Source organism: Dipodomys spectabilis, unplaced genomic scaffold (assembly GCF_019054845.1).
Source record: "Dipodomys spectabilis isolate Male_0828 unplaced genomic scaffold, ASM1905484v1 ptg000288l, whole genome shotgun sequence".
Classification (NCBI taxonomy): Eukaryota; Metazoa; Chordata; class Mammalia; order Rodentia; family Heteromyidae; genus Dipodomys; species Dipodomys spectabilis.
Genome location: NW_024870965.1, coordinates 2,859,815 through 2,874,674, shown reverse-complemented (window position 1 = coordinate 2,874,674; position 14,860 = coordinate 2,859,815). Strand labels below are relative to the sequence as shown.

At 40.6% G+C, this 14,860-nt stretch overlaps 1 protein-coding gene across 1 annotated transcript in view; it reads right to left on the bottom strand.

Annotated features, from left to right (window-relative positions):
* Dennd1b (DENN domain containing 1B) overlaps positions 1 to 14,860 on the bottom strand; it is a 158,170-nt gene that overhangs the window by 31,670 nt on the left and 111,640 nt on the right. Inside the window, exons 14-15 of the mRNA XM_042701274.1 lie at positions 11,243 to 11,368; positions 3,047 to 3,148 (exon numbers count right to left, since the gene is read on the bottom strand). Coding sequence (XP_042557208.1) covers positions 3,047 to 3,148; positions 11,243 to 11,368 — 228 coding nt within the window. The remainder of the gene's footprint in view (positions 1 to 3,046; positions 3,149 to 11,242; positions 11,369 to 14,860) is intronic.

Here is a 14,860-nt window from a genome sequence, read left to right as displayed (position 1 = left end):
CACTGTGCTACCACATTTATGTCATGAGAATAACTATTCATGCAAACACTTCCTGAGTGTGCTACAGCTGAATAGACTGGACGTGTTCATTCAATTTGTACACCTTCGTAAATTCATGAATTCCTAAGTTCTCACTGGTTCTGGCACTTTCCTGTCAACTGCTAAGTTCTCTGCTCCATTTCCTGCCCACTTCCTGTCCTTCATTTCATGGTCTGGGATCCCCTCCCTCCAGATTCTCCACGGCACTAATCACCTTGGTCCATCTCTTGTCTGTGAACCCTATTTGGGGTCATTTCTATTTTAGATATATCTTAAGCTCATAAAATGTCTCTCGATTTCCATCTGAAGCTAACCCCATCTATTCCCTTTAACTTCGATTATTTTATACTTCCTCAAGAGAAACTTACTTGCTACCTCTGACCACCAGGTGTACGTTATTTAAAGTTGCTGCTCCTGAACATTTATAAAGTTTTTTTTCTTCTGTTCAACATCTTAAACATGGTTGTCTTTGATTTCTGATAATCCCAATATTTTAAGTCTTTGCTCATGTTCTCTGCCTGCTACTTTTGTTCTTTCTCATTCTTGATTTGTTTCCCTGTATGTTGATGACTTTTCACAGGGAAATTCCTCCTTGGCCCCTGCGTTTTCTTACAGTTCCCAGGGCTCGGGTAGAAAGGAGACATGTGATTTCTTGTTTACTTTTGCTTTACTCATCCCAGCTTTGTAGCATGTGCTCCTGCATTTTAAATTATTCCGGTAGACAGATTATTTCTGGGTCCTACTCTACCCACATCATCAGAAAAGTTTGATTATTTCATTAGAACCAAATGCTGTTCTCCTGGGCCCAAGTCCTGTCCATTTGGAAGCAAAAACATCAGTAAGTCAAGGCACACTCCGAGCAGTTTTAGACCTAAAGTGGATCATAAATCAATGCCTTGGAGCATCTTGGAGCATCCATCTGTGTCAATAAATATTTTCATTAACTGACTTTTTTTTTTAGAAGACAAAACTCTTTCACATAGAATCCTTTAAACCTTTCCAGCAGCATCTTCTAGTATCACTTTCCTAAGTAAGAGGTACGTGTGTTAGCAAGGTCCTGGAAGACAGCAGATCTTCCCTGTAAACCCACTCAAGCTGTCAGCGTACGGGCCTCTGCCGGCATTGACCATTTTCATTGTTACATTCAACGTCTCTAGGAAGTTCTATTTGTAGGTTTTAATGGAATTTGTCTAAGAATGAAGCAGACACTAAAATTTATTGAGCAAAGTACCAGGTGCCATGCTGAGTGTACATGTTAATTCACATGAACTTTTATTACTGTCCTGTGAGCTTAGTAGTAACACGCCTAGCTTTTATTTAAAAAAAAACAACTAGACATATACTCATGAACGTATAGCTATTGAGTAATAAATTCAAGATTTAAACCAATTCCACATGACTTCTAAAGAATACTTTTCAATGCACCATGCAAGCAAAATCTACTCTATTAATTTCATCAAATGGTAAGAATCTAATTACAGAAACTGACTATCAAGGGGAAATAGTGAGATATGCTATCACCATTCAATCCTTAACCTGTCTATCATTTGATCTTTACAACTTATTTTTGACAATGGAAGGTAGAATCTCTTCTGGATAACTAAAAAAGACCTGAGAGGTTCGAGTATTTAACTCAACATGCATAGGTTGGATGACAGTCTTGGCACTGTGCTGTTACACTGTCAAGTCAATGTTATAAATATTGCAGTATTTATAAGGGACTATGTTTTGATCCTACTTACAACCCAGCAAATTATTCAATAACTGCTTTCAAGCCATCAAGAGACAGAGAACTTGAAAAGACTTGCCTCCTCCTAAGGAAACTCACAAGACATTTCTGATCCTAAAACACAGGCCCTCGAAGTCTGTATACAGGATAATTCTCTGCCACTCCTCAATGTGAAACTTCACAAATTGGAAGACAATAGTATTATCTCAAAGTATTTTCTAATATCAGATTCATTTAAGTTTAAAAATGTCTAATAAAGGTCATGGTATGTAACTCAGTAGTAGATCCTCTGTAAGGATCTGGGTTCAAGCCCCAGCAGTGCAAGAAAACTACCTCAGAATAAAAATACTTTTACTAACTAGTATTTATTGATTGAACTTGAAGGTTATTTTAAGTTAAATGGTATTTTCTCCTCTTGATGGCCCAAAGAAATTATCTGAGCAGCTACTTGAAAGCATTATCTATTTATACCCGAATCTGGAGGACTGTTTAAAATATATCGTAGGTCTGAACTAAATACTGATCTCACAAAGGTAATTTGATGCTTAAATTTGTCAAGAAGAATGAGAAAGGTATTCATAACATAATTTAAATTATGTAGACAAAAATTAAGATGGACCAACCTAAGAGATTTGCTATGATCACACCACATGAAAAAACAGGTACATGTGAAACTTCTGAAGTTGTATTTGGATGTCAAGCTATTGATTTTTTTCTAAGGGCAATTATATTTTCTAGGTGAAAAATCAGGACATACAAGCCTATAATTTTCTTCTGAATTTTGAATTCATGAAAAGTCACACAAACTTTTATAAGTTGATAAAATATTCATTTTACAAATTCTTTGATAAATTGTATTACCCTGGGACTGTCCTAGTTTTTCTGTTTACCATATCAATCCACCATACCAAAATAATTCCTTTTAAGATGCTAATCGTGTTGCTTCTTCTTCTGTAGACATACATCTCTGCTCAGTGAAAGTTAGAAAGTTTTCATGAAGAATTTTTAATGGGAATTTATCACATAATATCCTTGAGTTGCCATATCATAGTTAGCACAACATAGCACCCTTTCTGTTTATGTGTCAAGACTTGAAAAACAAAGGGAAATCTAGAATTTTCTAATGATTCTGGACAAATAAAAAAGACCAGAGAGAATTTCCTAAAATTTCTAGAAGAGATTCTCCCCCTCACCCCTCCGGATTTGGATATAGTTTTGGAATGATTAAAAAAAAAATCTGTTCTGTTACAAACCAAAAATCCAGAGACCCACACTCACCTGCTTAAAGAGCTGAAGGTTGACGGCAGTTTCCAGGAACTGCTTCATCACACTGGAGCGGTGCTTCACAAAGCTCTCCTCACAGAAAGTGACAGGCTCACCCTAACAGAGAGAAGGAGTTCAAGGCGTCAGTCAAAGGCCAGTCAGAGAGAACCGGTCTCTCTAGGGAGGCGCATGGAAAGCCACTGCGTGTGAGACACAGATGGTAGATGCAATAACCAGATTTCAGGATGAACCTGGTATGCCTGCACTGAAAGTGCTCTACAAGAACGTTCTAATCAAGCACCCCACGCACTCTTACAACTGTTAATTTCACCACTTCAGAGTAGAAGGTAAACCCCCTAAAAATACCTTGACATTTTTAGACTGAACTTTTGAGTTTCAACATAGGATGCATGCTTGGGAAAGCACAAGGGCAATATTTGCCATTCACCTTTTTTAAATCATCATCTATTTGTTTCTAAATGGAGAAGTCTTCTATGCCTTCTCTGCATGACTGCCATACAATCCTGATCAGAGCTGCTCTAGGGTAAGTCCCACCAGGCATCTGCTTCCAGTTAGCTTGTGTGCTAAGTCAAGCAAGCGTCATTCGGTAGCGCTAACAGGTGTTCCCCCTCCAAATCAACTACAGATTCCTCTTGTCTGCATGTTCCTGGGTGAGCAGCACAGAAAGCCACCACTTCCCCGCTGATGCCTACCACCTGCGACCCCTTCATCAGCGCACTCAACACCGACCAAGACTGTACTTTATGATCAAAAAGAAAACACGCCTACCATCATGACCCCAATCTACTCATGGAGATGAACGCCCTGGCAGTAAAAAGGAAGCCGGGAGCCTGTTCACCTAATGGAACCTGGAAGGGATATTATGACTCAACTACAAGGCAGATGTGAGGCTTTGATTACAGGTATCTGTAATGCAACATCCCAACAATAAGCTTATAGGCGAATAAAATGATACCATGAAATAAGATAATGAGACTAACAATCTGTGAAGTTGGGCTGCTGTTTTATGATGCTCTAGCACTGCACTGTCCCATAAATCAGCCACTAGTCATGTAGAAATATTAGGGTAAATAGATTGAGTAAAATAAATTAAGTCCACTTCCTATGAACTCTTTTGCACACAAGGCACACATACACAGCTAGTGGCTATGGTATTGAGCAGCTCAGATACCAAACATATTCTTTGGGACAAAAAGTCTTCTTGGATAAAACTTCTACATAAAGAAATGCAGACAAATTACTAGAGAAGACACTGCGATGCTCCCATCCCCTTTCATTAGCCAACAAGGCACCCCCACACACACACACCACACACACATACCACACCACACACACACAAAATGCATCATATATCTTACACTGACTGTTGGTGCTCTGAAGAGCACCAGGATTATTTATTTCAATTACACACTCCAAAGCCAGGCTCCAGTAGTTCACACCTGTAATCCCAGCTACTCAGGAGGCTGAGATCTGAGGATTCTGGTTCAAGCCAACCTGAGTAGGAAAGATGGCAATACTCTTATCTGCAAAAAACTACCATAAAAGCCAGAAGTAGAGTTGTCCCTCAAGTGGTAGAGCAACTAGCCTTGAGCACAAAAACCTCAGGGATAGCACCCAGGCCCCTGAGTTTATGCCCCAGGACCAGCTCCCCCACTCCCCCCCAACAAAAAATTACATAGTTATGCCAGGCACCGGTGGTTCACACCTCTCATCCTAGCTATTCAGAAGGCTGAGATCTGAGGATTGGGGTTCAAAGCCAGCCCAGGCAGGAAAGACCATGAGACTCCTATCTCCAGAAAACTGGAAGTGTAGCTCAAGTGGTAGAGTGCTCGCCTTGAGCTGAAGAGCTGAGGGACAGCGCCCAGGCCAGGGTTCAAGCACCATGACAGGCAAAAAATAAAATAAAATTACATAGTTCAAATATTATAGCGAGTTAGACTGATATATTTTGAATGATCAAAAAGCACTGCATTACTAGTGCCCTCGAACCTACAATCTAGTAGAAGGAAAAAAGCAGCAGTCAATCCTGTTAAAGACAAAGGCCTATTGTCTTTCTATGTATCTCCAGCATCATATTGTTACAACAGGAGCCCAGTAAATAAATGTTTAATCCATCAACAAGCAAGCAAGCAGGCAGACAAGCAAGCAAGCAAACAAGCCCTTTTTCAATCGGGCACAAAAATTTTCAGAAATAAATACAATTCAAACAAAAATAATTGCTTTGGTGCTTGAATTAGTTAATAGTGAATGTTAATTAGACAAAGAGATCCCATTGTGATATTTCCATATGACATACAATGATCAAATACACTCTACTGCTTTCCTAGCATCCTTCCTATTGTTTTAAAACATCATTATGGTCCTCCTTGTTCTGTGTGTGTGTGTGTGTGTGTGTGTGTTGATCATATACACCTACCCTCCATCTCTCCTTTCATTGACATTCTCCTCTCCAAAACAGTTCCTTCACTTGACACCTGTGCCATCCAAAAAATGAATGCTCTAAGGGAAGTTCCATCTGCATCACTACAATTACTAAATGATCAAGATGAGGTATAATTTTAGTTTACATGTAATAGGTTTCTCCTAAAACACACAAGGCTATATAGGTGAGCTAAATGTTATCGACATTGAAGAAAAATACTGTTCAATTCAAATAGAACCCTCTACCTGCAACTGAAAGGTTTAGACTTCCTACCACATACACACACATCTTTTTTTTTTTTGGTGGAGGTAATGGAGGGTAAAGTGCCGGAGAATTCCAAGGCAAGAGACGGGCAAAGATACTAAAATCAACTTAATCTTTCTCAAGAGTTGTGCATGATCTAACACAAAAACTCCATCCTCATGCATCTTTGCGTCAATGCTATCCATCCTTCACAAGGCGGGAAGTAAAGCTCTGGTTTCTTGCGCATCCATTTCTGAGGACATAAAGCATGGTAAATCTTCGAACTAACTTTTCATATTCTGATCAAACACAGTTGGTTTACTAAGAATCTCTAATAATAACAGAATCCAGACACACATTGTAATTTTCTTCTAGGGAAATGAAAAATAGTGTTTGTTGTCAGGGCTCTCTGGTTCTATGTGTTTGTGCATCAGTACACTGAAAGTTCTGGTGCTGATATTCTCGGGGGGGCCTGAATTCACTGCCATCCTAGGGCGCCTGGTCTGAAGCAGTTGACACATGGCTCCTAAGCAAGCACTTTCAAATCCAAGTTGACCTGAATGACTGGAGAAAAAGAATTCTGCCTACACTCTTAACCAGGGTTGAGATGATTTTTTTTTTAAGTTCATGTAGCTAACTACACTGCACACCATTTTGGAGTTGAGAGGGAAGGGGGGATTAGGAATCAACAAGACTGTCACCTGATCTGCAGCAGGGCTTCTCAAAGTATTACCCAGGTACACAGGCAGGACTCGCTCCATTAAAACCAATCCTGGCATTGTGTGCGCCATCCCTTGCCCTTTTTACTACAATGCTCTCCAGAGACCCCGTGGTATCCACCAGAGGCTCTGCAATTTTCCATACTAAATGTGGACGCAGTTATCAGCAGCACAATCCAGTTATCTTGTATGCACCAGCTAGTAAAAAAAATAAAATAAAATATAAAACAATTCCATGCTCTAAGCAGACGGTTGAGAAATAGTTTACTTTTAGCCGGGCACAGTGACTCATACCTGTTATCTAGTCTGAAATCAGAAACTTCACAATAAGGAAATATTTAAAACATAGATTCGAAGGAAATATTTAAAACATAGATTCGATCTTATGCTGTAGGGAGGAGGTACATGACTTACGAAGAGCTCAGACCGGAAAAAAAAAGTAAGGTACCAGAAAAAGTGATACTTGACAAAAATGTGAAATATAATCCCAAATCATTATATACTCAGTGTACACTCAAGCAGTTCCATAATGCACCTGGACTTCATATGTACTGTCACCAATATATAAGGAATATAAACAAATGAAGCAAAAATGTCTGCATACTGAGAGCTTTCAAATTTAAAGTCTCTGAAAGGCTGTCAGGTTTCTCTTGGGAATATTCAAATTGGTGCAGGCTCTCGCAGGAAATAACATAAGTGATTTTCAGGATACACAGCATGGTTCTTTCAAGAATGCTATTTTTATGGAAGGTATAGCAAGTTTATGCTCAGTTTATTAACTATGAAAAAAAAACTTTCTTCTCCTACAGACACTTCAGCACAGGAAAAAAAAACCCTTCTATGCAAATTATAAACTAGAATTATTAACAGCAAAATACTCCCTTTGTACACATTATACTCATTTATTCCAAAGTTAATAGATCTTGAAAAAAATATATACAGCTACTTCCTCATTCCCCATTTTCCTTTGAGCCCGTAACCTGAGACGGTTTAACAGAAATGGCTTTTCTAAATCAGACATAGAACCTTCTAGCATTTTGGTTAAATTCGAACACTCAGAATATGACTGGATGATAAATTACTTGTGTACATATTATTTAAAAAATTCACTTCCTTTCCTATAACCAAGGAAATAAGAAAAATAATTCCTAGTGACAACCATCGCCAGTCATCGAACAACAGACACTTCCCTGCCCAGGAGGCTCAGGTCACAGGCCCCGCTGCGTGGACAGCATCCACATTCTAGCTGCAGCAATTAGGTGAAATTTTATCCCTGTTAATTAAAAGAACAGAAAGCGACTCCAGAATCACACAAGATGTTCTGCAGCAGCAGAGGCCCCCCCTCCACGCAGAAGCCTGGATGGTAATGAAGGGAGCCCACAAGGCTGGAGCAGGCAGGGATAGAGCTGAGCGGGAGGAGAGGAGGAGACGGCTCCACTCCGATGTTGAACACGCACACCGTTACAGATGCATCAAATGGAGTCACTGGAGCCTGAGCTTCGTTGCCAAGTACAACTTTCCTTACTGATCGAGGTTTACAGAAGAATAGAGCCCCAGAAGAGTTCAAAAGACAACCCTTTCATCCATTTGTCAAACCAAGGCCCCGATTACATACCAATCGTCATTCTCTAAGTCATTTATTTTTAATTAGCCAAGCTCAAGGCAGCCTCGGGAAGGTTGAGAAGAGGGCAGGGCAGGCTAGCACTTCAGGAGGAAAGGCGAGTTACCCCGGGACCCTCGCAGGACAATCGAGGACACACACATTTAGAGCACTCAGTAAAGCTTTTCCCTCCCCATCCCTTAAGAAGCCGGACAGTCAGAAGTTTAGCTTTTACTTTTAATCACTGGAGACCCAAATAACATACAAATGTCTAACTAATATTGAACGCAATCATTTAAAAGGATCCTATTTGTAACGATGATTTTCTTTTTGGAGATGAAATGTGATATACTAAGGGGATGGTTCCTATCATGTTTACTGCTTCCAAATTTTGTTTAGATTCATTTTGTTCGGTGTGCGCCAGTTCGGGGGCCTGAAGTCAAGGCCTCAAGCCCTCCCGGCATTCTTCACTCTACCACTTCAGCCACACCTCCACTTCTGCCTCTTTTCTGGTTAATTGGAGATATGAATCTTGGAAATCTTTGTGCTGGCTTTGAACCATGATCCTCAGATCTCAGCCTCCTGAGAAGTGATGATTACAGATGTAAGCTACCAGCACCCGGCTAACACTCAAAGCAGAGCTGATGGCTATAGCTTGGACCCTGACCTTCTCACAAGGGCCCCTGGGTTAGGAGCCAGGGGAAGCTACTGGTGAGTGGGGGAGCTACTGGTAGGTGGTTGAGCCTTTGGGTGGGGCCAAAAGCGAGGTCCTCCAGTCCCAGGCAGCATGTCCGGCAAGGGGACTGAAGCACCAGTTCCTCACTTTTTCTGGCTCATTTTGCAAGCTGGTTGCTCCACCAGATACTTCTCCAACCAATTTCTTGCCACAGGCCCAAAGAAATGGGGCCAAATAGCAATGGCCTGGGACCCCAAAACTGTGAGCCCAAATAAACCTGGATCTTTTAATAACTCAACTAACTTGATTTTCTAAATACTTTCACATACTGCTTCCTAAGTTAATTATGTTGTTATGGTAATGAAAGGCAGATGAACACACTAACATAAAACATTTATGATATATGTATACATATATATGTATATACATACATATATGCAGAGACCCCCCAATGTTTAAGCTGATTATACAATTTCATGCATTGAATGTTGTATATGTATATATATGCATACATATGAATATATGTACACATACATACATAGAGATATAGATTGAGCTCAGGCCTCACACTGGCTCAAGCTGCAACTCAGATAATGGTGCTCTAGGACTTCAATCATGCCTCCGAGTGTGCTTTTTTTTTTTTAACTAGTTATTTTGAAGATTGAGTAGAGTCTCTCCAGAATGGCCTTGAACTCTGATTCTCCAGATCCCAGCCTCCTGAATAGCTAAGATTATAGGTGCCAACCACAGCACCTGGCTTTTTAACTTTCTGTTTTAGGTGCTGTTAAATAATTTGAGCGGGAATATATACTGTATAGATAGTTCATTTCTAATCTTCAGAAGGACTGGACCTTGAGATTAAGAAGAATTTCTGTCCTATGTTAGATATGTGCTACAGAACTTACTCAGAGCTGTGAATTCTAAAAGGCTTTAAACACGTGCACACATGTCAAACAGATGAGCTGTGCGGTGGTGTGGACAAGTCCTCAGGTCATGTTATTTTAGGAAATAGTGTGTGGTCTTCCCGTTACTATATGGCTACTGTATGGATCCGGGACCCTACTTCCTTTTCCTGGCCATGAGGAGCGGGACTTCCCTCTTGTTCACAGTCCCTCAGGAGGTGCTGCCACAACACAACCCCAAAAACAACCCGGCCGGCCGCCACATAAACCTTTCTTCATTGTAAGTTGACGTCCTCGGGCATTGTGCCACACTAACAGAAAGCTGACTAACACAATCTGTTAACCGAACACACATATTTATCTAGAGACAGCCACGACACAACCGTGCATTTAAGCACCCTTTCTACTAGCTCCATTACCCTTCGAAACCATGAGAACCACTAAGTGGGCACCACTAATTCAAAAGGCCATTTAGAAAGCCTAACAGATTCATGTTTGCTTCATGCTTCATGGTTTACAATAAGATTTACACATTGACTCTTGTTTTAAAATAATATAAAAAAAATTTAGACTTAGGGGTTACAAGTAGCTCATCAATGATTAAGTAGCAATGTTATCATTTCTCTTACTACTGATTCACTGTTTTTATCCTTTGAAACTTAGTCATCTGGTCATAATGTTTTTTTCTTTTATAAAACCAGCCTCTCAGACTTTAATCAGTAATACAGAGAGAAACAAACAGATTTGTCTGATGCTTTCTTGGACCACCTTAAAACTTGGCAATCATTTTATACAACAATCAGTTTCAGAGTATTAAATGGCAAAATGAGCTAAGGCATACTAAATAGATAAGCCCATTTTGGAAAAGTCTTATGAATTAGGCAGACAATGTATTTCCAAACGTCACAAAATTAAGTTCTAACTTTTTTTTTAACTTTCACTTGGTACCTGTCATATCTAATCTCATTAATTAAATTATACACTGGTCTGCTGGATTGCTTAAAGATCTTAACAGAATCAGGTAAATGCTTTAAGATGCTTGAACACAATTCATTAATTAGGAAGCAAATGTTCCATTTTTAGAATTGAAATAGGATGATGTGCAAAAGAATGTGAGAAACATTAACTAAAGGTTACCAAAACGACTAGCAACAAAAAGTCAGGAAATGGAAGATATCGGGCACCACTGGCTCATGCCAGTGATCCTATCTACTCAGAAGTCTGAGGTCTGAGGCTCGCCATTCAAAGCCAGCCCTGGCAGGAAAGTCCGTGAGATACTTACATCTCCAATTAACTAGCAAAAAGTCAGAAGATGAGCTGTGGCTCAAATATGGTAAAAGGCTTTAAACATGCATGCAAGTGCTGAAGGACAGCGCCCAGGCCTTGAGTCTTGAGTTCAGGCCCAAGTACCAGCAAACAAAAAAACTAAAAAACAATCAAAAAAAGAAAAGACAGACCAGACAGACATGGGAGAGATAGACATAGGTTTTACAGCATATTATACTGGATTTTAAGACAGTCCTGATACTTTTTTAAGGTGTGCTGTTACAATGAGATGTCCTCATTCTGCCCCGTTCCAAGCAGGCATTTGAAAAGCCTACTAAAATGATGATAAAGTAAATGCTTACGGGTTTGTATCTCAGTGCATCTCTGTAGGATCCAAACAAAGCCGCCTGAGCCCTGAGGAAGGCCCTGGCCACTCCGTCCCCCGTAGCTGTGGACTGCTTCTTCAGTTTATTTTTCAAGGCCGAGACCTGCGTGTCAGAGAGGAACGGTTAAATTAACACCTCAGAAATTGGTACAGCGAGGTACGAACCCAATCAGCAGGCAAACCAGAGAGCCTGCAGGTCAGCCAAAAAAATGTCTCCTCCCGCCCAATAGCTTATCTGTGCAACTGTGCAGGCACCTGCTGCTCTGCTAATTGAAAGGAAAGCAGGATGGATAGCAATCGGCTGATGCAAATTGGTTTATGCTCTTTTTTTTTCCTTTCCCAAGGCCTCTTGACATAAATAAGCTTTAATTACTTTACGGTAAACTGCTTACAAGCCACTTTTCCACACATTTTTAGGATTACATGTGTGTCTGCTTGTTTGGAGATAAACCTGGTTGGATATCGCTCCTTTCTGCGAGGTGAGGTCATTTGTTACGCGTCTTCTCGGTTTGCTCACAATTGCATTGTACTGTGGGAGGCCTCATTTGCATATATGATTTTCCAGGTATTTACTAAATAGTGTTTGTCATTAGAAAGAGCAGAGAGGTGATAAAGTTATTGAGACTGTTCCATGAGTGAAGAATCTACATTATGCAAATGTTATACACGGTCTCCTATAATCTTCACAAAGGTATCTTAAAAACACCTGTGTTCTCATTTTTGAATGAAAAACTAGGAGCATAACCCATGAATTAATCTGCTTGGACTGGGTAGCTACCAAGAGGCAAAGCTGTGATATGAATCTGCCGGATTTGTGTTCAATACTTTCGCCTTGTAAACCCCTAATCAGAATAATAAGCTTTTAAATAGAAACAATAATTTACCTATGCATTTACATAATCATGAGACAGTTTCAGTTGTAATCATGTATCATAACTAGCCCATCATTTACTTGTTTCGTTGTGGAGGGAGAGGGGTAGTTCAGTAGCTTAACACAGAGCCTGGGCGCTGTCCCTGAACTTTTTGGCTCAAGGTTAGTGCTCTACCACTTGAGCCACAGCTTCACTTCTCGCTCTTTCTGGTAGTTAATTGGAAATAAGAGTCTCATGACATTTCCTGCGAGGGCGGGCTTTGAACCACAATGCTCAGATCTCAGCCTCCTGAGTAGCTAAGATTATAGCTGTGAGCCAGTGGTGTCTAGTCCACCTTTTAATTTTAAATGCTATGTCTTTTGGAGAATTATACTTTCTACACACAGCCTTTAATCTTTTTTGTTTTGTCGGTCGTGGGGCTTGAACTCTGGGCCTGGGTGCTGTCCCTCAGCTCTTCAGCTCAAGGTGAGGGCTCCACCACTTGAGCCACAGCACCACTTCCGGTTTTCTGGTGGTTTACTGGAGATAGGAGTCTCACGGACTTTCCTACACGGGCTGGCTTTGGATGGAGATCCTCAGATCTCAGCCTCCTGAGTAGCTAGGATTACAGGTGTAAGCCATTGCCCCCGGGCTACAGCCTTTAATCTTAATCTTCTTCTTCTCCTTCTTATAACAGTACCAGGTCTTGAACTCAGAGCTGCCCCTTAGCTCTGTCACTCACAGCTGCTGACCACTGGTAGACCACTGGAGCCACAACTCCACTTCTGGTTTTGGCTGTTCATTGACAGTAGGAGTCTCATAGACTTTGCTCCTCAGGCTGGCTTTAACTCACGATCCTCAGAACTGAGCCTCCTCAATAGCTTTGATTACAGGCACCAGCCACTGATACTGTTCTTTACAAACAGCCTTTGCTTAGATTTAATTTTTAAATGAGCCCAGACTCGTGGTATAAGCACAGCGTTGTTTTTTTAAAGGAGAGCAGACAGTATACAGACCCATGCATCCAATCTATTCCAACAAGCCCCATCTCACAAGACAGAAAACTAGAGTCTATACAGACACTGGCATTCTCCTATCAAAATGTTCCTTATCAAAACTTCAAAAAGATGAGAGGCTGAGTAACCACCCTGTTCCCTTAAGGAAGAGAAACGTAAACACTAATGAGACAAATTCTAATTGCATGGCTCCTTTCATGGAGCATACTCTTATCCGTATGAAACTACCAGATAATAAAATAATGCCATTTGTCCTTTCCACAAATATTGCAAAAGGGAATATTTTTACTTCTTCCTGCAAGCGGTCCTGACTGCTCTTGTAGATGATTATTGTAATTGAAGTGTCAACCTAATTAACAACTAAACTTTGAATAATGCTAATGAGAAATGAACACAGCATCAGAGGAAGGACCAGCTCTACAGGTGATAAGCCTTCGCAGTGGTGACATTTCCCAGTGTAAAGTCACAACCACTGTGATCTGATCAAAGACATAGACCCCCATAGGGTCCAATTATAAGTAGAGTTTTGAAAAAATTATTGAGTTATCATATTCATAATCTATGCAGAAAGGCTTTCCAGTATAGGTCTCCTCCCATTACTGTGAACTTAGCAATTTAGATCCGTGCTCCATAGGTTCGGATAAAAGTTGAGTCTAACTCATTTAGCCCACAAAGTGCATAAACCAGAATTCACTTACGAGGAGCTTTTGTTACTAAAAATCTAACCTCCATAAATGCATGCTTTTAGGAAATCCACCTATTTCAAACAATGCAGTTGAAGGATGCAAAAAATAAACCTTCCAACTTGATGTCCTTTATTTTGGCTTAAAATAATAACTTTTTTCCTAAAGTTTCAAATGCCTTTAAAGAAAAGACCAATAGAGACATACATGTGTATACATATACATATATATATATAATACACACATTTATACATACATAGCTAGGTAACTTACTCTTCATTATTGATCCATTCCAAAGGATTATGATAGAAGAAATATGTTCCCAATATTTTAAATTTTGTAAAAGCAAATCATTGAGGGCTTTACCTTGCACTTTATAAAATGCACGAATAATTTTAAAGGCACATTTTCAAATTTTTGCAAAGGGACGGCTCAGATTTCACTGCCTGCGTGGCCCTGGTGACTCGGCCCTCCCTCCATCCGTCAAGGACTCGCTATGTGTTCAGAGCTCGCGATGGCAGTGCCTGCCATCTCAGGGACCAAGGCAGCCAGGCCGCTCCTCATCCTTCACCCCACCAAGCCCCCAACTGCACAGGAGCTGCTTGACCTGCCCAGGACCGGGCGCCACACTGCACCGCCCTTCCCAACCAAAGGGCAAGTAGGCCAGAGCCTGTCCTTCCCATCCCCAAGCCAGTCCCCCAGGACACTGTCTCCCCTCCACCCGCATGCGCAGAAGGCAAAGGGAAGGCCAGGGGAACTGCTTGTTAGCCATCCACAGGTCGGCCAGGGCACAGAGCAAGTGCAAGGTGACACCTTCCAACTCAGATCTGCTCCACGTGAGCAACGTTGCATTTAGAAGACACAGCATAGAAGTATTGGTGAATAATGTTCATACTTAATACATCTTGAAATACTACTGAGCATAGGATTAAGTGAAATCTATTGTTAAAAATGATCTTAACTGTTTCTTTTAACTTTTTGGATGAGACTACCAGGGAACTTGATGTTAAAAATACACAGCCCGCTGCTTTTCTACTGCATACTA